Source organism: Rhinopithecus roxellana, chromosome 17 (assembly GCF_007565055.1).
Source record: "Rhinopithecus roxellana isolate Shanxi Qingling chromosome 17, ASM756505v1, whole genome shotgun sequence".
Taxonomy (NCBI): domain Eukaryota; kingdom Metazoa; phylum Chordata; class Mammalia; order Primates; family Cercopithecidae; genus Rhinopithecus; species Rhinopithecus roxellana.
Genome location: NC_044565.1, coordinates 109,247,757 through 109,270,495, shown reverse-complemented (window position 1 = coordinate 109,270,495; position 22,739 = coordinate 109,247,757). Strand labels below are relative to the sequence as shown.

The following is a 22,739-nucleotide window of genomic DNA, read 5'->3' as shown; positions in this document are numbered from 1 at the left end:
AGCTTTGGTATTTAGATGTTAATAGGATGCCTGCCTGTTTTTTTTTTTTTTTTTTTTTTTTTTTCTTTTTTGGCCAATCTTCAGGCTAAAGAGTCTGTGAAGCAGACTTTTTCCATCCTACGACCTCAGTTTTAGGATTTCTTTCTTGCAAAATTTAGTTATTTTAGTTGGCAGATTGCCAGAATTCATTCTTATTTTCTTTCTCCTTCTGGTACTTTCTCTCTTTACCCCCTTCTGTTTCTCTTCCTTCTTCACCTATCTTGTATTATTCTGTGAACTGAATTAAGAATTTAAAGTCCAGTTGGTGGACTGGACTACAGCCTATATGGTGTTTGGTAGGGTTGTTAGAATTAGCAAATGAAAATATAGGATGCCTAGTTAAATCTGAATTTCAGGTAAACAACAAACAAATTTTTAGCATAACTATGTCCCAAATATTGCATGAGACATGTTTACACCACAAATTATTTTCAGGTATTGCATGGGACATACATATTGTAAAAAATTACTCCTGCTTATCTGAAATTCAAATTTAACTGGGCGTCTTATATTTTATCTGGCAATACTACTTTAGAGGTTCAAGGGAAGGGATTTAAAAAAAACAAAGGCATCCATTTACAATTCCTGGAAGAAGAGAAATTTCCACTCCTATCCTTTTGAATGCTTTTTGTCTAGATGTAATGTTCTTGATTGCATCATTTTAGTTTATTTTCGACCCAGTAAGTTGTACTAAAAGCTCCACAGAGCATGTCACATCCTGATATTAAAGAAGTCCACCCCAGGTTTCAGGTCTCACTTAGTATCACGCCAGACCAGAGCTTGCAAAATTGGTCCCCCAGGCAACAAGGGACCTTAGTGCAGTAACAGAACAAGGCAAATACTCCAGTTTTAATTTTTTCCTTCAAAATTTGAACACCAAATTTAGTACTTTTAAAGGCATTGATCTAGTTTTCTCTCCTCGGTGCTCACTTTGGGGCAATTCAGCATGATTAGTAACAGTGATTATCAGAAAAACTAATAGAGTTCACATAAATGTTGAAACATAATAAAATGATCACTTCTTGGGCATTTTGAAAGGGCAGATAAAAATACTGATATGCTTCTGACATTTAAAGATAAGATGTAGATCTTAATTACATTAATTATTAATTCAGGTGTATTTTTGAACATCTAAAGAAATCCAGGAGGGTGATACACAATTCCAAAATGCCGTTCTCTTATTTAGAGACACATTGATATTCAGTATTTTGGAAATATTTTGATGTTTAATAGCTGAAATGGAGGCTATACTTCAAATTCTTAAACTGGACTTGAAATTCTCAGCTCAATTCACAGAATACTACAAGATAGGTGAAGAAGGAAGAGAAACAGAAGGGGGTCAAGGGAGAAAGTACCAGCAGGAGAAAGAAAATCATCACACAGAGGTGTGATTAAAAGTGTGGGCTCTAGGCAGGTGCAGACTCAGGCGTTCTAGCACCTGTTTGTGACCCCAGCTGCTCAGAAGGCTGAACAGGGAGGATCACTGAAGCCCAGGAGGTCAAGGCCAGCCCAGGCAAGTAGGGAGATCTCTGTCTTTTTGTAAAAAAGTATGAGTTCAGGAGTTGAACTGGGTTCAAATCCTAGCTCTGTCACAAACTAGCTGTGTGAGCCTGGTCCAGTTTCCTAACCTCTCTGTGCACATAGTCCTTATCTGAAAATGGGGTAACCACCCCAGAGAGCCGTGAGAGTTTGAGTCAAGCACTCAGAACAGTGCCAAGAACACAGTAAATGCTCAGCAAGTTTTGGGGGTGAAGATCACATGACGTAGCCCAAACCGTCAACAGAAAGATAAAACTCACAAAATCAGAGAATGTCTCCACTTTGATAACAGGGTCATGAGAGAAAAGATGTTTCTCTTGCAATCAAATGCGTATTTTAAAAAGATTATAAATAGCAATATTTTATGTATTTACTCATTAAAAAGAAACTTCTCTTTATTTTCAGAGGATACAACTTCCAAGGTTGTGTGAAATCAGCATGCTATTACTGTTCCGACAAGTGAAGCTATATGGTTATAGTTCTATCCAACTCTTGGTTATTCTTGTCTCACCCTGCTTATTATTCTATTTACTCCCAGAAACTCCACAAGCAAATAAATGACACTCTTTCTCATCCCTACCCCCAAAAGCCAATTAATCAAACTCAATCGTCTAGCTTTAGTGTTAAGCAGATTTTCAAATGAAATAGTCCCAAACCACTGGGTTTCCAGCCATCTGGAAACCACTTTGAACTTCATTTGTTTATCCATGTTTTTAATGCAGCTCAGGTGTCTGTAGTCTCAGGCAGTGAGGAAAACAAGTGCTTCTGTGTCAAACACCTCCGGGGTAAAATCCTGGCTTGGCCACACTGCTCTCTCTGCCTTGGTTTCTTTATCTATACAATGGGAGATTCTAATGTTGTCTCCTTTCTGAGTTGCTATAAAGATTCAAAGAGCTGATTCATCTACAGGGTGATCCTGTGTTTCACTTTACACTTATTGTCCCTGCAGAATTGTTACACTATTACCTTTATTTTTATAAAGCATTTAATACAGAGCCCGGTACACAGTATTCAGTATTTGTTTTTTTTTCTTTCTTTTTTTGAGGCAGAGTCTCACTCTATTGTCCAGGTTGGAGTGCAGTGTCACGATCTCGGCTCACTGCAATCTCTGCCTCCCGGGTTCAAGGGATTATCATGCCTCAGCTTCTTCCCAAGTAGCTGGGATTACAGGCGTGCACCACCATGCCTGACTAATTTTTGTATTTTTAGTACAGATGGGGTTTCACCATATTGGTCAGGTTGGTCTCGAACCCCCGGCCTCAAGTGATCAGCCTTCCAAAGTGTTGGTATTACAGGTGTGAGGCACCGTGCCTGGCCAGTATTCAGTATTTGTTGCCTCTTAATCATGATACACCAACACCTGTAGTATTCTAAATCCTTGAAATCCCATGGAATCCTTATTTTTAAAGCAAGAATAGCCTTTTTTGACATTAAAAAAAAAAAAAAAACTGGTCAGTGCCTGCCTGAGTGTGAAAGTTTGGTCACCCCCCCCCATTATCTCCACATTCCCTGTCCCTTTGGATATTTCAGTCATTTAAGAAGTTAAAAGTAGGGGTGGGATTCTCTGCGGTAGAACCTTGGAGGCAGAGGCTAACATATTTTACATGCTTTGGCAGGATCATGAGAGCACAGCTTTACTAAAATACACTCTGCCAACAGCAGAAGGCCCTCTGAGGTGAGCAGGTGGGACGAGGCTTGGAAGCTGTCACTTGACTTCTGCCAGCTACTCGGAATGTCAGATGAATCCCAGACTGCAGCCCCTGTGGTTTCCAAGGCCCCCATCACTGCACAGAAATACCAGGCTCACTCAGCGACGGAAGCCAGGCTTCCTCCTGTCGCTCCTCCCCGGCCTCCTCACAGCCTCAAGATGCAATTCTCTTGACAGTAGGGAGGGAGGGCAGATATGAAGGGCTTTTAGGGAAATACCAGCCCTTTGTTCAGAAATGGGGTTTCTTCCTTAACATCTCTCCCGTTTCATGTGCCCTCTGTGCCAGGCCACGTGCAGTGTCTCCAAGCGGCTCTGGAGCAGGCGGACCCAGTCAGAATCTTGGCTCTACAGCTCATGACTGCAAACCCCTCCAGGTGCCAACTCACTTCTCTGAGACCTCATTTTTCTCTTCTGTAATACAAGATGTAATAATGTAATAATACATCTCATTGAATTGTTATGAGGATTAAATGAGACAACATGTCCAGTAGACTGCCTGGTACAAAATAGGCACCTAAGGCATGGGAAGGATCTTTATGGTCCCAGGCTGCCTGAGAAGGGGTCAGCGTTAGAGGCATGCAAGAGAACCTGCGATCTAGGGGTGGAAGGTGGGCGGGCTTCAGAGTACAAATATGCAAACTCGGCATTTAGAAGGTTTACATCTTAACTAGAATCCGAGGAAGAGTGAGAACAAATCCAGCTGATGGTATTTCTGAAAGAAGATGCAGTCAACGTATGTATTCCAACCATCCTTTGTGGTATCCTGCATTTCTTCATTTATTCCTACCGTACTTGCTTACTGAATAAGTACTATGCTTTCAATGCTAGAAACACTTCAACACAAGAGCATGAAGATTCATCAAAAATAACATTGGGAGGAAGCACAGGCAGTCTGCTAAAGCCAGGCAATATTTATTGATTGCTTGCTGCAGTCAATAAATATGGTAATACAAGCCACACTCTCCCACAGTCCGGGCGACTCCTCAGAAAAACGTTGGCAACTGCTAAAGTCACAGTGAGTAAGGAGTAGATGAAGTTCCTTAACTCGTGTCTTTGTGGACTGAAGAGCTCATTGCAAAAGGGCCAAACTCGCTTCCGGAGACTGTGCCCCACCTTAATCGTAACGGAAGTGAACCATTGTTGATGTGGTCTAACTGGAGTCACCGAAAACTTCCCTTTTCCCATGACATATACTCCAAAGGCCTACTTGCTGATCCCGTGCATGGGTCCTAAAACACTCTGGGTTGTCACCTTTGGGTTAAAACTTTCCTAGGTCCTACTGGCGTGCTCTTGGGTTCTCCGAGGGGAACACTTCAGGGAGCCATACACACCAGTCGCCTCTTGGCAGCGCGCGCCAGAGGGAGGGCCTGTGTAGGGAGACACTCACTGGCTGAGCGCTTTCAGTCTCAGTCTCCTCATCTGTCAAATGAGGAAAGATGAGCCCACCTTTCAGAGCTACTGGGAGGACTGAAGAGACCATTTACAGAAAGGGACGAGGCCAGGGCTGGAAACACGGCAGGGCCCACTGCACACCATTTCCTTCTCCTTCCTCACTCCTTTGGCACAAAGCATCTCAGGAGCTGGTCAGTAACCTCTATCGTGTTTTGTGAAGAGGGGCTGACAAAAGTGAATGTGTGCAATTGTGACCTGCATTTAAAAATACGAAGGACAGAAAATGTCAGAGTAACGGCAGGTGATGTCTGCCAACGCTTTGGCTTCAGTACACACATTCACAAAGGATATGGTATAAAATATATTTCTGACTGTGTAAGTTATAGTCAAAATATATTTCTGACTGTGTAAGTTAAGGTAGGGCACAGTCTCCGGAAGCGAGTTTGGCCCTTTTGCAATGAGCTCTTCAGTCCACAAAGACACGAGTTAAGGAACTTCATCTACTCCTTACTCACTGTATATACCCCAAAAAATCAAGAACAGGGGCTCAAAGAGATAATGTAAACCCATGTTCCTAGCAGCCTTATTCACAATGGCCAAAAGGTGGAGCCAACCCAAGTGTTCATTGATGGATAAATGGATAAACGAAATGTGGTCTGTACACAGAATGGAATATTATTCAGCCTTAAAAAAGGAAGAAAATTCTGATACATGCTGCAACATGGGTGAACCCTGAGGATACTACAGTATGGAAAATAAGCCAGACACTTAAGGACAAATACTGTATGATTCCACTTATATGAAGTCCCCAGGGTAGTCGAATTTGAAGAGACAGCAATGGTGATTACCAGAAATCGGGAGGAGCAGGGAACAAGGAGTTATTGTTTAATGGGTACAGAGTTTCAGTTTGGGAAGATAAAAAAAGAGTCCTAAGGAGAGGGTGGTGATGGCCGCTCAACATGTAAATGTATTAATATTTGATGCCACTGAACTGAATACCAGAAAATCATTACGATGGTAGATTTTATGTTATGTGTATTTTGCCAGCAGAGTTAATTTTTTTTTTTTTTTTTTTTTTTGGAGACAGAGTCTTGCTCTGTCGCTAGGCTGCAGTGCCGTGGTACAATCTCAGCTCACTACAACCTGTGACTCCCTGGTTCAAGCGATTCTCCTGCCTCAGCCTCCCCGAGTAGCTGGGATTACAGGCACCCGCCACCATGCTCAGCTAATTTTTGTATTTTTAGTAGAGACGGGGTTTCACCCTGTTGGCCAGGTTAGTCTCAGTCTCCTGACCTCATGATCCACCTGCCTCAGCCTACCAAAGTGCTGGGATTACAGACAATTAAAATGTTTAAAAATTAAATTGAAAATATTTGAGGAATCTTGACCTAGATAACCCCTGGAGTAAAGGTACATTTGGAAGGAGCCTGGGTGTAGAAGACAAAGGGTGGGCCCCTGGGCAATCAACAGGAGACAGGGGAATATAGACTCCCTGATTTTTTTTTTTTTTTGACAGTCTTGGTCTGCTGCTCTGGCTAGAGTGCAATGGTGTGATCTCAGCTCACTGCAGCCTCCACCTCCCAGGTTCAAGCGATTCTCCTGCTTCAGCCTCCTGAGTAGCTGGGATAACAGGTGCCCGCCACCATGCCCAGTTAATTTTTGTATTTTTGGTAGAGATGGAGTTTCACCATGTTGACCAGGCTGGTCTTGAACTCCTCACCTCAGGTGATCTGCCTGGGATTACAGGTGTGAGCCATCATGCCCAGCCAGACTCCCTAATTTTAAAAACTCTCTTTTCCGACCTCGGGGACCCCGGACCTTCGAATGTGGTGCCAGAACACAGAAGATGGGGTTTGCGGTCTTGTTCTATGATGGTATCATTTCCAATAGACAGTCCTGTGTTTTAGTGTTTTATTCTGAGAGCAAAACAAATACAACAGCAAAGCCTAATCGCCCTCTCAGGTGAAACTGACCTTTCCTCCTCACCTCTTCTCCTTCAGTAACTCTCCCCAGCCCAAAGCTGACTCCTTGGTAGGCGAAGGCTGGTCAAAGTCTTCCTTCCTTATTCATTGATAAGCCATGCCCCTTTGCATGCCTTCAGTCTAATTTGTGATTCTAACTAATGAGGGGTCTGAGGAACTTGAAGAGGCCCTTCCTATTTTATTTTTTATTCTTGGTATCTAATAGTTGGAGAAACAGGATCTGGCCAACTTTCTCTAGACAAAGGCTGTATGCTGGGTTTTTGATTTTCTTAGCCGAAACGATTATGGCAAATCATTTAAACAGATACAAAAAGGAGGTCTCTGTGGACAGACACCTCATAGACTAAAAGATCAGCCACAGTTCATCATTTTAGACACATATTGCTGGAGCCAAAATAAGTATCAGGAAGGTTTCAAGTTTCTCCGGAAAAAAAAAAAAAAAACTTTTCGTAACAATTCTCAAATCGACCTTGATCTCTCAACTCCCAGACACTACTCTATGATCAGTTTGTGTAAACTTATTGTTAAATGCACTTGCATAAATGATAGATTTCTTTATATGTTTAGCACACAATTGGTCCTCTGTATTTCTTCCCTCCATATTTAATGTTTTCTAAGATAGTGCTACAATGAGCTAATGAAAAATTTTTAATGAATACTATGTCAATGCAGGGACGCTGACATGAACATGCTGCACTTTGTATGATGACTCCAAGTTGCACATTATGTACCTGGAAAGAGCCTTTGGATATCATCCAGACCGGCTCCACCAATCTGTGGTGCTCACGTCTTCCAAGACATTTTGAAATAGAAGTCGGTGGTGGAGGTGAATTCTTCAGCCTCCTGCAGGACCTGCATCCTTCACTCTGGGGAGAGGTAAAGCCATACGCTTCTTGCTGATGTTCCTGCTCTCGGAGAAGGTCCTGTCTTTGGAGAAGAGCTCACTCTGGCTGGCATCTCTGGAGTAGACCACTCAGTCTCTCTCCTCCTCAGCCCTAGCTTCACGAGATCTTTTAAAACTTTCTATTAATTTTTGTTTTTACCACCCTTAACATCTTCTTAGTTTTCCACTTATTTTTATAAAAGAAGAGAAAAATTCTAGTAAAGCTCTGATCAGTACCAACGGCAGACATGAGGCTGTTTTATAGCTTTTATAAGTTATGAATATTGTTATAACAGGAGGAACAATGATTTATTTAGTGCCTATTAGGAAACAGGTACTTTCCATATATTAATTCCAACTAATATATTAATTTTTGAAGAAGGAACATTTCATGGGTCTGAGCTTATAATAGTTATAAGACTTATAATGCAGTCTGAGTTTGTAATAGTTTCCAGGTCTTTTACTGTATAATGGTACACACCTGGCTGGATCATTTTCCTTCTGCCTCATTTAAACACTCTGTGTTTAATCCTGTTTCTGATTCATGTAGGTCATTTCAAATCTTTTTTTTTTTTTTTGAGATGGAGTCTCGCTCTGTTACCCAGGCTGGAGTGCAGTGGTGCGATCTCGGCTCACTGCAACCTCTGCCTCCTGGGTTCATGCCATTCTTCTGCCTCAGCCTCCCGAGTAGCTGGGACTACAGGTGCCCGCCACCATGCCCGGCTAATTTTTTTGTATTTTTAGTAGAGATGGGGTTTCACCGTGTCAGCCAGGATGGTCTTGATCTCCTGACCTCATGATCCGCCCGCCTTGGCCTCCCAAAGTGCTGGGATTACAGGCGTGAGCCACTGTGCCTGGCCTCAAATCTTCATTTTTTCTTTAAGGTTACAGTTACTTTGTACAATTGAGGGTTATCTACAAATGTAGAATGGTATGTTCTTGGGATCTGTCTAAAAGCCTGTGTAACTGACCCTTGACTTGAGAGTGGATTTTCAGTGGTGGTAAATAGGGATTGAGCAAGCACAGTGATCCTGCCAGATTGTGGCCTTCACAGAATCTTGGAAATCTTCATTCGCTCATTATTCCTAGAATTTTTCTAGTACAGTCAACAGTCTAGCAGGATGTTGACCTGCTGCTTTTCAGGCATTATTTCAATTACTTGGTCTTCTTGAGATGGTTGTTGTCTCTAGAGAAAAAATATAAGAGCTCTGGGATAGTAGCAGAATGGGACAGTGGTAAAGAGCTTGGCTTCTAGGACCTGAATCTTGGGTGCAACTCTTGGCTTTGCCACTTTAAGCTAATAAATGCAGGGACATTAATTTGCCTTTTTCTGCTGGTTAAAAGGGAGTACTTCTGGATTGCTGTAAGGGTTAGAGGGGATAAAACATGTCAAGTGCCAAGAGTTGTACACTGTTAAGGTAAGTGTTCAAAACAGGTTAATTATTATCAGGTAAAAAAGCTGTCACATAAATATTTTTATCATATATATATATATAAATACATAGGCTGGGTGTGGTAGCTCACGTCTGTAATTGCAGCACTTTGGGAGGCCAAGGTGGGCGGATCACTGGATCAGGAGTTCGAGACCAGCCTGGCCAACATGGTGAAATCCCATCTGTACTTAAAATACAAAAATTATCTGGGCGTCGTGGTGCTCGCCTGTAATCCCAGCTACTTGGGGGCGCTGAGGCAGGAGAATCTTTTGAACCCAGGAGGCGGAGGCTGTAGTGAGCTGAGATCACACCACTGCACTCCAGCCTGGGTAACAGAGTGAGACTCTGTCTCAAAAACAAACAAACAACAACAAATATATATATATCCCATCATGGCAACTCCCAATCAATCCCCAGCTTCTCAGAGCAACCCCGGTTCCAAATTTTATCTCTGTAGATTAGTTTTGCCTGTTTTCTTGAACTTCATATAAAGCAAATTTTACAGTATACACTTTTGTGTGTCTGGCTTCTTTCATTTAACATAAGCTTCTGTGACTGATCCATGCTATAGTGTGAGCAGTTTGTTGCTATTTGATTAGAAGTATTCTGTTGTATCACTATACCACAACTGTTTATTCACCAGTTGATGGACACTGGGGTTCAGTTTTGCACTGTTATGAATCACGTAGCTATGAATATTCTTGCATGCATCTTTTTAATGAATATGTTTTTCATTTTTCCTGTATTAACGCCTACAAATGCAATGGCTAGGTCATGCAATGTGTGTTTATTTATAAGAAACAAACAGTTTTCAAAAATTGTTACGCCATTTTACACTCCTACTAGCAATGCATGAGAGTTTACATTGCTCCATATGCTTACCATGATTTAGTGGTATTGATCTTTTTAATTTGAGCCATTCTAGTGGGTGTATAGTGGTATCTCATTGTGGTTTTCATTTGTATTTCCCTAAAATAAATGTTATTAGTGAAAAGCACCTTTTCATCTGCTTATTGGCCAATTTGTGTATCTTCTTTTTTCTGTTCAAAGCTTTTGTCCATTTAAGACATTTATCATTTTGTCATTGAACTGTTAAGAGTATCTTATATATTCTAGATACAAATTATGTGTCAGATACTTGTATTGCAAATATATTCTCCCAGTTTGTAGCTTGACTTTGCATTTTGATGAACAGTTATCTTTAAATTTTGATGAAGTCCAATCCATTAGATTTTTCTTTCATGTTGTGTGGTTTTGTGACCTCCGTAAGACATCTTTCTCTGTTTCTAGTTGTAAAGATACTGTCTTCTGTTTTCCTCTAGAAACTTTGTTGTTTTAGCATTTATATTGAGATCTATGCTCCATCTCAATTGTGTGTGGTATGAGATTCATTTTTCCCGAGAAGTTGCTCTGGCATCATTCGTTGAAAAGACCCGGCTTTCCCCACTGGACTGCTTCGGTGCCTTTGAGGAAAATCAGTTGACCATATCTGTGTGGATCCATTTCTAGACTATTTTTTCTATTGATTTGTCTGCCCTTATATCAGTGCCACACTGTCTTAAATTACTTCAGTTTTTTATTTTTTATTTTCTGGTATTTTAAGTATTACTTTTTTTTTTTTTTTGAGTTGATGACAAATCATTTATTGAAAGGTCATATGAATTTTCTTTCTATCCAACACTGGGTATCTAGCTATATGATACTAAACATTTCTGGATTTTTAATTACTTCAGTTTTACAATAAGTCTTGAAGTCAGGTACTGTAAGGCCTCCAACTTTGTTGTTTTTCAAGACTATTTTGGCTACCTCTTTTGATTTTCTATAAAGATTTTAGAATCTGTAAAACCATTTTCTACAAAAATGTCCTGCAGGCCTTTTGATCAAGATTGTGTTGAATCTATAGATCAGAATGAGAAAAATCGAGATGTCAGCACTACCAAGTTTTCCAATTCACGAACATCTCTCCATTTAGTTAGGTTTTAAATTTCTCTCATAAATGTTTTGTAACTTTCATTATACAGGTCTTACATGTCTTTGGCTACATTTATTCAGTTTTTATGTTTTTTTTTTATGTCAGTTTAAATGGAATTGCTTTTTAAATCTCATTTTCCAATTGTTTATTGTTGATAAATGGAAACACAATAGATTTTTGGATATTGACCTTTTTAAGTTTACTTACTGATTCTAGTAGTTGTTTAGTAGTAGTCCTTAGATTCTTAGGACTTTGTCCATAAACAATAATTATTTTCAGGCTTTATGTCTACTACTTCCTTTCCTTGCCTTACTGCACTGACCAAAACCTCCAGGACAATGTTGAATAGAGGTGATAGGGTAGGTATCATTGTGGTATTCCTGATCTTAGGAGGAAGTGGTTGGAAATTCGCTATCGAATATGATGTTAGCAGTAAGATTTTAAAAATTTTTTTTTTTTTTCTGATGGCCATCATTAGATTAAATAAGTTTTCTTCTAGTCCTAGTTGGCTGAGAGTGGTTTTTTTTTTCTTTTTAAATCATGAATGGGTGTTCCATTTTGCCAAAAGCTTTTCCTGCATTGATTTAGAGGACCATGTGGTTTTCTCCCTTATTCTATTTGTATAGTGGAATACATTAAGTGATTTTCTAATGGTAAACTAACCATGCATCCCTGTGATAAATCCTGCTTAGTCATAGTGAATGACATTATTTTCATGTATCACTGAATCAGATATGCTAATATGTTGTGAAGAATTTTTGCATCAGTGTTTTTGTAAACATTGATGGGATATTGTGTGATATTTTTCTTTTCTTATAACGTTTATGTCAGGCTTTGGTATCAGGTTGTACTGGCCTTATACAATAAATTGGGTAGTGTTCCTTCTCCCTTTATCTTCTGAAAGTCTGTATAAGAGTGTTAGTTCATTTGTTGGTGTTCATTGATGTAAATATATCTTAAGGTTTTCATAGAATTTACTAGTGACCTTTTGAGTATTATAAAACATCCTTTTTTGCCTCTTATACTCTTTGTCTTGAAGTCTATGTGGTAGCATTAACACAGTCACATCAGCTTTCTTATGCTTATTATTTACACAGTTTATCTTTTCTGTCTTCTGGCTTCAACCGACCCGTGTTTTATTTAAAGTACATATCATGTAGATAGCCAGCGGTCTTAATTTTGTAGCTGGTCTGACAATCTTTTCCTTTTAATTGGAGTTTTCAGTCCATGCTATAGTTTGGGTAGGGTTTGTCTGTATCCATCAAATCTCATGTTGGAATTTGATCCCCGGTGTGGTGGTATTGGAAGCTGGGGCCCGGAGGGTAGTGTTTGGGCCATGGCTGTGGATGCCTGAAAAATAGATTAATGTCCTCCCTGAAGGTGAGTGAGTTCTCACTCTTGAGGTAATAAATTAGCTCTAGAGGGGATGGAAGAGTTCCTGGAAGAGTAGGTTGTTACAAAGCCAGACCATCTCTTAGGTTTCTCTTGTTTGCACCTGCCCACTGCCCCTTTGCCCTTCTCTACCATGTTTTGATGCAGCACAAAAGCCGTCACCAGAAGCCAAGCAGATGCTGGTGCCCTGCTTCCCATACAGCCTGTAGAACTGCGAGCTAAGGAGGCCTCTTTTCTTCATAAACCCACCCAAGCTCAGGTATTCTGTAATAGCAACACTAAACGGACTATGACAGTCCATTTGTATTTAATGCAGTTACTAACATGACTGGGTTCAAGTTTACCATTTTTCAATCTGTTTTCTATTGATACTTTCCGTTTTTCATTTCCGGTTTTTTCCTGCCATCTTTTATGTTAATCCATTTTTTAGTATTTTATTTTAATTCCTGCAATGACTTCTTAGCTCTGCTGCTTTTGGATATTTGTTTTTAGTGGTTTCTCTGGGTATTTTACCACACATCTTTATCTTATTCCCAGTCTACTTAGATTTAATATCATATCACTTCACATAAAATGTAAAAGTCTTGCAGATGTGTAAAATTCCACTTGCTTTCCCTTATTGTTTGTGCTATTTTGTTATATATTTTACATCTGCATACATCACAAATCCCACAAAATGATATTTTGATTCTTACGTTAATTTAAAAAACATTTACCTATATATTTATTATTTCCTATAAATATTTTCTTCTCTTAGGTTTGAGCTTCCATCTCATATTATTACCCTTTGGTCTGACAAATTTTCTTTGTCAATGTACTGTAGTGTAGGCCTACTGGAAATAAATTCTCTCGTATTTTGTACATCCCAACATGTCTCTATTTTACTGTCAATTCTGAAGGATATTTTTGCTTATTTAGAATTCTGGGCCGGGTGCAGTGGCTCATGCCTGTAACCCCAGCACTTTGGGAGGCCAAGGTGGGCGGATCGTGAGATCAGGAGATTGAGATCATCCTGGCCAACATGGTGAAACGCTGTCTCTACTAAAAATACAAAAATTAGCTGGGTGTGGTGGCGGGCGCCTGTAGTCCCAGGTACTCAGGAGGCTGAGGCAGGACAATCGCTTGAGCCCGGGAGGCCAAGGTTGCAGTAAGCCGAGATAGCGCCACTGCACTCCAGCCTGGGGACAGAGCGAGACTCTGTCTCAAAAAAAAAAAAAAAAAAAAAAAAAAACAACAGGAAAAAAAAGAATTCTGGCTTGACAATTCTTCCTTTTTCTCTTTTTGCCCTTCAGCACCTCAAAGATGCCTTTGTGCTGTATTACAGCCTCCATATTTGTGATGAGAATTCTTCAGTTAATTGTATCTGTGTTCCCCTGTATATAAGACTGTTTTTCTCTGACTGTCTTAAAGATTTTCTTTTTCTGTTTAGTTTTCCATAATGTTCCACGGGGTAGTTTTATTTGTTTATCTTGCTTGCGGCTTGCTGAGCTTCTTGAATCTATAAATTAATGTTTTCATCCAATTTGGGAAGTTTTCAGCTATTATTCCTTCAGATATTTTTTTCGGGTCTATTTTGTCTCTCCTCTCCTCCTGGCACCACAATGCATGTATATCAGACTACTTGATATTATCCTATAATTCACTGAGGTTTGATTGTTTTTTAATCTTTATTCTGATTTTCACATTGAACAATTCTTATTGATATGAGTTTAAGTTTACTGATGATTTTGTCTTTTCTATGCTTCATTTATTTCAAATGTTACATTTTTCAGTTCCAGAGTTTTCATTTGGTTATTCTTAGATTGGTTTCCATTACCCTGCTGAGATTCTCCTTTTCAGTCATGACGACTATGTTTTCCTTTATATCCTTGGACACATTATAGTAGTTGCTTTATAATTCTTGTCTGAAAATTCTAACATCTAGGTCATCTCAGGGTCTATTACAGTGGCTATTTTTTCTCTTGATTATGGGTCACATCTTCTTCCTACTCACATGTCTTTTAAGTTTTGGTTCATGAACACTGTAAATTTTGTTTTAGAGATTCTAAACTCTCTTTTCTTCTTTTAAACAGTGTTGATTGTTTTTTTATTCTATCGGGCAATAAAACCTTTAGCTGATTAGCTTGAGCTTTTGGATATTTAGTGTTATACTTTGTTAGGAAGGATCTGTTTTGGGTTTGCCCTTAATGTTAGGGTGACTCCTTTACTCTGAAAGCACATTCCCCTTCTGGGGTTTCAACAGAATATCTGAGGCATTTACCAAGCCCCTCTAACTTGGGTAGGATTCAGATTCTGAACTTTGTAGGCAGTAGCTGTAGGCAGTAGGCAGCAGCTGAAATCTCTGCTCAGCATTTTTGGCTTTCTAGTAATTGTTTTCCACTAGGCTCACTGGCATATTCCCCACACATATGCAGTTTAGGGGTTATTCAAGGATTGATGGAAATTTATATACAGAAGGGAGGGTTCTTTTCTTTATGGCTCTTTTCTTTCCATGACTTACTCAATTCCCAGCCACTCTGGCAGCCCTGAACTCTATCCCCTGACACTTCAAGCCATTACAGTTCTGGCTTTCTCCTTGAGTTCTAATTGTTCTTTGTGGACTGGGGCATGCTATATAAATGTAGTTCTCACTCAGTCCAGTGACCCTCTTTCAAGGATCAAATTTCCTACATTTTCTGCCTTCTTTTAGTTAGACTACAAATACTTATTTTTAACAAAAGTATTTTGTCCAGAGTTTATAACAGCTATCTGCCGGACAGTTAGTCCAAGATAAGTTCTTCCATCATTAATATAACTAGAAGTCTGTCACAGACATTTTAATTTGTGCTTTTGCGTGTGCGTACATGTTAAGATTAAATCACTCCTTTCATCATCCTGAATGCTCATAGGATCACTAAATAATACATATTGATGGGTTACTAAGGTGTTGTCCAGACTGTGTTGTACTGCCAGGCATTGACCATCTGAAACCAATCATGATAGATCTCCTGTTTTTAAAGGAGGCCATGAAGAAAGATGCTTCCTTAGGAAATAAGCTCTTCTGTTTGGAGACTCTTTCAACCTTGGATTACAATTTAAGCCCATATAATGGCTTTAGTGACTCAGGGTCATAGAGTTATACAGACAGAGGGATGTACAGGCACCTTGCTGAAGCCACACTGGTTCCACAACACCGTGAATATGAAAGAGGCATCTTTCCTACTGCCCCATGCTTACTAGCCCCATTTTCTTTGCTCTGCTCCACTCCTTCAGCTGCCATGGAGCCCATCATGTTTCATGTTTTACTTAGGCTGTCTCCTCTTTTCCCATTTTCATAAATCTGTGTACCCCTGGTTCTGTTTACCTGACTCCTGAATCATTCTGATTACTCTGCCCCTTAATGTTATGGGCCAAACTATTTCTTCCCAAAATTTATATGTTGAAATCCTAACTTCCAGTGCCTCAGAATGTGACTTTATTTAGAGACAGGGTCTTTACAGAGGTAAGGAAGTTAAAATGAGGTCATTAGGGTGGGCCCTAATCCAATATGAATGCTGACCTTATATAAACGGACACAGAGATAGACATGCACAGAGAGACGGCGTGAGGACACGTAGGGAGGAGACAGTCAACTACAAGTGCAGAGAGGCCTGGGACAACTCCTCTCTTTACATCTCCCAGAAGCAACCAACCCTACTGACACCCTGACTGGGACTTCCAGCCTCCAGAACCATGAGAAAATAAATTTCCGTTACTTTTGCTGCATACTTGCCGGTACTTTGTTCTGGCAGCCCTACCAAACTAACATGCTTCCCACTTAACAAATCCTCTGCTCCCAATTTTCCTACTTATTGTGACTCACCATTTTAGTTTGTCTCTTGAGATCCACACCCACCTTAGTATGGAAAATGGACAAAAATCAGAAGGTTTATGCTCTAACTCCTCACTTAAGTGGAATGACGCTTTTTTTTTTTTTTTTTTTTTTTGAGATGGAGTCTTACTCTGTTGCCTAGGCTGGAGTGCAGTGGTGCAATCTTGGCTCACTGCAACCTCTGCCTCCCAGGTTCAAGTGATTTTCCTGCCTCAGCCTCCCCAGTAGCTGGGATTGCAGGCACGTGCCACCACACTCAGCTAAGTTTTGTATTTTTAGTAGAGATGGGGTTTCGCCATGTTGGCCAGGCTGGTTTCAAACTTCTGACTTCAGGTGATCCACCCGCCCCGGCCTCCAAAGTGCTGGGATTATGGGTGTGAGACACCGCACCTGGCCTGGAGTGACCTTTCTGATCCTCAGATTCCTTATCCATAATATGCAGATATTATCTCTATCCTACCTACCTAAAAAAGCTCAGATAGATGCTGCACGTAAGAATGTAAAATGCTACACAAATCAAAGGCATCCTGAATCTCACTCTTTATCCATAACGTACTGCACCTCATACCAATTATAACAGAAACTCTGTTAGAGGTATCTTGAGCTGTTTCAAGTTCAGAATTCTCCACTTTTAGGAGAGATGCGTGCAACCTGTTATTTCTAGTTTAAGAGGCAGGTGCCTAAGAAACTGCTTTGCTCAAAGAGGCAGGAATATGGGGTTGCTTCAAGCTCCCATTGTTTTTATATTTCCAGAGGGTTTAAAAGTAATTCCTCAGACAACTTATATATATATTTTCTCTTTTTTTTTTTTGAGATGGAGTCTCCCTCTGTCACCCAGGCTGGAGTGCAGTGGCGTGATCTCTGCTCACTGCAACCTCCATCTCCCGGCTTCAAGTGATTCTCCTGCCTCAGCCTCCTGAGTAGCTGAGATTACAGGTGTATGCCACTACACCCAGCTAATTTTTTTTTTTTTTTTGGTATTTTTAGTGGAGACAGGGTTTCAGGATGTTGGCCAGGCTGGTTTTGATCTCCTGACCTCGTGATCTGCCCGCTTTTGTCTCTCAAAGGGCTGGGATTACAGGCGTGAGCCACTATGCCTGGCCAATATACCTACTTTCATAGATGTTATAAGAAATAAGGTATGGAATAAAGCAAACCAATGCTTTTAGGGAATAAACTTTTTATTTTTTTATTTATTATTTTTGAGACAGAGTCTTACTCCGTCACTCAGGCTGGAGTGCAGTGGCATGATCTTGGGTTTAAGCCATTCTTGTGTCTCAGCCTCCCGAGTAGCTGGGATTACAGGTGTGTGCCACCACACCTGGCTAATTTTTGTATTTTTAGTACAGATGAGGTTTTACCATGTTGGCCAGCCTGGTCTCAAACTTCTGGCCTCAAGTGATCCACCTGCCTTGGCCTCCCAAAGTGTTGGGATTACAGGTGTGAGCCATTGAGACTGGCTGGGAATAGACTTTTTAGAAATATGTGAGGGAAGGAGAACTTTAAAAGCACATCCAACTGTCCTAACCAAATGGGTGCCTACTGAATGTGATTTTAAAATATGTAAAATTAAACGTAGGATGCTAGTCACTTTCCAACATACTTTTTACGTCTTTGACAGTCTTTAAAATAATTTCATTATTGAGAATTTGAAAAAAATGTTTCTACAATTAAAACTTTTATAAAATAATTTATTTAAAAATACAACTTCCCCCAAATAGCTTACATTCGGGTTGCATGAATTTTTATGCAGTTTCTAACGTTACTCAAAAGAACTGAATTTCCAATGATTCTACCCTTTTCAGTTCTCTAGAATGCCTCCAGATGGCATTAAAAGCCTTTCCCATTATATTTTACAACACACAAAAATTAAAAATTAGTAATATTTTAACCATTTAAGACCAGTCACATTCATTATATCATCTGAAAGCAGGACAATGGAACTATTTAGAACTTTTAGGGAAGTATCTTAAGAAAGACAAACATATATTCATATCTCTTATGAAATACACATCTCTCCTATTTAAGCCAAAGGATCTTTCTAGACCAAGAAACAGATTTTGGGCAAAATAAGACACTCAATATTTTACTACAAACTGATTTCCAATCAATACACTTAAAAAATGCTTAGTAATAAGAACACTGATCCCCATACAGATAAATTCACAAAGTCTGTCTTATAATGAGAAAACACGCGCCACTGCTCATAAGTGATAAAAATAAAGATTTTTAAGGAGCAAACCTGTTACTGACTCTTACAGAGCTAAAATAGTCACTTGTTAGCTCGTGAATCTTTTAATTTAAATGCTGGTATATCAATTTGGCATCAAATTAATCAGTAAAAACATATTTGGATTCCTTGAATATTGAGAAGAAACAGACAAAACACAGAGTGAGGAGCACATGTTTTATAAGGGCCTTTTTTTATGTTTTTAAAACTGCTTTTGTTAATTCAAAAAAATAAACTCTGGAGATTCCATAGATAAGGATAATTGTACTTTTCACGTAATTCCAAGGTGAGGTTGCAGATGGCAAGCTTCTGAAACGACCCTGTTACTGCACAGCGGTGTGGGACAGCATACCTCCCAGTTTAAGTGTGAAAAGTTCTGTAATTCTTAAGACGATGCTGAAAGTCTCCAACCAAATCCCCCCAGCACACATGCTCAAATCTCATTACATTTCTACTTCATAAGAGAAGCATCTGCATTTTTCAAGATTCCTCTTACTCTGCTAAAGCATAAAAAAGCCCTCAAAATGCATCTGCACCCAAAGCATTTAAAAAGACATTATCATGAGAAAAGAGAACCATGGGCTTCCTTCCATCATCATTATTACTATTACAAGATACTCGCACTATCTCATTTTACGAGGCATATTTAAGAACAGGCATCTCTGATAGAAAAACGAAAGAGACTTACGATGTATTCGATGTGCCATTGTCTGGACTCTCTGGCTCTGCATCACCTTTCTCTTAAAAAGGAAGCAGAAAAAAATACCGACATATGAGTCTTACAGTCTTTAAGATTTAAGAGAGATTAAATATATTTCCATGCTCCTATTAACCATCTTTCAAAATGTGTAGCAGGAGGCTTTTAAAACATCTTTTATTGTCTGAGAACCGGATTTGCAAAATAATTTCTTCTTTGCAATAGAATTGCCCAGGCACAGATCTGTGAGTAGGTACTGAGGAGCTATTTGCAAATAATCAGAGGCTTGGAGTGGAGACCTTGCCAGAAGATGAATATCTTACAGATGGAACCTGTTTCCTTCCACTTCACTTTACAGAAAATTTCAGGAAATAAACCCATTGGCATTCTATATCCAAGGCACTTTGAACTTTCATTGCTTCTGCTAACATAAGCCAAACCAGGTCAGGCTGAATCAGGACTTGGAGAAAAGAAATTTTTTTTTTTTTTGAGACAAAGTCTCACTCTGTTGTCCAGGCTGGAGTGCAGTGACCAGATCTCAGCTCACTGCATCCTCCGCCTCCTGGGTTCAAGCAATTCTCCTGTCTCAGCCTCCCAAGTAGCTGGGACTACAGGCGCCTGCCACCACACCTGGCTAATTTTTGTATTTTTTGTAGAGACGGGGTTTCACCATGTTGGCCAGGCTGGTCTTGAACTGATCTCAAGTGATCTGCCCACCTCGGCCTCTCAAAGTGTTGGAATTACAGGCGTGAGCCCCCCGTCCGGCCAGGAAGACAGAATTTTTACAGAACACTGAGGTTGCATTGTAGGTCCCAAGATCCCCCTATCTTATACCCCATGGAGAGCCCTGGTGGCAGGTTTTGGGGCCCAAAGCTTAAAGCAGAATGAGATGTAAACCAGAAATCTTTTCTGACCATCCGAAAGGCTAGTTAAGGAAACGCTTCTGTGGGCCGTGATCATTGAGGAATTAACAAGTAGTATGTAGTTGGGGGAGCTTGGAACCAGTTCACTTCTTGTAGTTTGCAGTAGGCTTAATGTAATTCCTAATCCTTAATCAACTGGTGGTTTGAACCATGCATCCTCATTTTGTAAGGAGTTTCTCTGTATTTCCTTGAGGCTTGGAGATGGAAGAAGTCACTGATAACTGAGACTGTGGGCTCGTGTGTTTCCTGATGGTTGTGCAGAGCTAGTACACCCCAGAGAAGGCTGTGAGTTGCAAGAAATAGGTCTGTGGTAGTAACTTGCTTTGCTGTGCTCTTTCAAGTCAGGTCTGGAGATCTCTAGAATCCCTTGGTCTACTGCTCAGGTCCTCGGGCCCACACATTGTACCATACCCCTTTTGTCAGCTGTCAACATTAGCTTGTGTTCACCTAGTCCCAGGAATGACTCCCTAAATTACATAATAAGCATATCCCAAAGGTACTGCCCAAACTGAACTCAAAAGCAAACTTTATATTTCCTTCTCTTTTTCTTATAGGAATAAACAGTTGTGAGAAAAAGAAGACACAGTTTCTACAGTTCATACATCTATCTCAGACATTTATCCAGTGCCAGAACAGCTATGGGCAACTTTGGCTAAAAGTTGGTCAGATGAGGGGAAAAACAAAAAAGTCACAAAATCTATTTTAACTGCCTCGAAAACAAACATTGATTAGACAGGGCCTCAATACATATAAAACCATGTTGGAATAAAGTCTAAAGTAGCAAATTAATAAACTTGCTTTACAGCTCCTTCTTGTGTATTTTCTTTTGTCTTCCAGGCAAGGTCTGTGGTGCACTCATTTAGGAAGCTAGTAAGGCCTGTTCAACTGGCTTCAGTGCTGGAAAATAATTTAGTACTTTGCAGAAACATTTTTTTCCATGGACTAACCACAATCTCTCCTATAATCCTGAAATAGAGAGTTATAACACCTGCATTATATAACACAAAACTAAATGGAAGTACAGTTTTTTTTCTCAAATATATGGATCCTTTTCCCCAACCTCCTTTAATTTGGTGAAATTGGTTACTTTCCCCAGTCTCTAGCTTCCAGTAGTCACCACATCCCATCTTCATGAAGAATGTAAAACAGCAGACTTGGAAGCGGCAGGCAATGGTAAAATTCCCAAAGAATTTATGTCAGAAAACAGGAAACTGAAAATAAAAACGAAGGCACTGTTTGGATGTTTGAAGAAATATGTTTCGCCTTGACCAATAACACTGCCCAAGTCTTGGGCTGGCTTCAGCACAGGGACAGACGCGCAGCTGATTATCTTTGCTCTCAGTAGCACTTATGTTGTGGCAACAGGGCAAACAGAATAGGTTCCGGCAAATAGGAAGGATGTAGTGGGGCCAAACAGAACATGGTGAACAGTCTGAGAGGGAGTGTTCTCAGCAACTTCAGTGCTGATAATGAATTTGTCTTTCTGGGTAGGGAAAAGTAAGTTGGTCAGGAATGAGATGGGGTTAAAACTATTTTTGTCCTTCAGAAAGAATAAAACACAAAATTTCCCCCAACGTCTTGAAATTTTAGGTGATGCAATCTCTGAAGTTAACTTGAAATGTTTAAGTGCATACACCATTGAGAATTATGGTCTCTTTATTAGGACCCAAGGGAAAATGATGAATGTAATGGAACATTCTAGAACATTGGTACGATTTTTTTTTTTTTTTTCCAGTTGGGTGCGCAGGAGATGTTTCCTGCTCAACCCCCCAACCATCCAAAGAGAGTTCTCCAGGGTCCTTCTGTTTGTGTCAGCTGTTTTCATGATGGATACCACATTGGTATCTTTGGGAGGGAACCTGCATTGGTCACTAATAAGCTGGGTGCAGCGAAGCCATTTTACATGTGGAAATACAATTACAGAGAGGAAGAGGGGGAAAAATGAGCCACAGAAAGAACTATATATGCACATGTATATGTATATATGTAAATATATGTAAAATCTTTGTATCTGTATGTATTATCCACTTTCAATTTGACAGTCCATATTTGTGTGACTAGGCCTTCCACATTGCCTAACATATACTAGGTGCTCAGTATGTGTCTCCTGTTCTGATGATCTGTCACTAATACAGAATCCCATGCTGCAGTGGGAAAAGATGTGTAAGGTACCCTCGCCAGTGAAATGGAATATACAGTTAGAGGCATGAAACAGCTTGCTGACTCCAGTAGGTCACTTAAAAAAATTATAACAGTTACCTTTTAACTCAATGTACAGAGGACTTCTATGTTGGGTGCTGTTGGGAGCATAAAGATAAATAATGTGGAATTCATGCTCTTTAAACATTTAAATGGACTGCACTACTGGAGGATCTTGCTTTCCATCAATAGTGTCATATAGGGACTAAATATGTTTTTTGAAAAGGAAATCAAAATAATCCTGCATTAAACTGAATTCTGCAGAGGGAAGTTTTGCTATACCGCAACTTTTTTTGTTTTGTTTTGTTTTTGAGATGAAGTCTCACTCTGTCACCCAGGCTGGAGTGCAATGGTGCACTCTCTTCACTGCAACCTCTGCCTCCTGGGTTCAAGGTGATTCTCCTGCCTCAGCCTCCCTAGTAGCTGGGACTACAGGTGGCTGCCACCATGCCCGGCTAATGTTTGTATTTTTAGTAGAGATAGGGTTTCACCATATTGGC

The 22,739-nt window shown here is 40.0% G+C and overlaps 1 protein-coding gene across 6 annotated transcripts in view; it reads right to left on the bottom strand.

The window, feature by feature from the left end:
* The window catches only part of AFF3 (AF4/FMR2 family member 3), a 628,365-nt gene that overhangs the window by 179,448 nt on the left and 426,178 nt on the right, over positions 1–22,739 (bottom strand). For all 6 annotated transcript variants that reach the window (XM_030920551.1, XM_030920547.1, XM_030920549.1 and 3 more), the window contains one exon: positions 19,109–19,160. In XM_030920551.1, the coding sequence (XP_030776411.1) occupies positions 19,109–19,160 (52 nt within the window). The remainder of the gene's footprint in view (positions 1–19,108; positions 19,161–22,739) is intronic.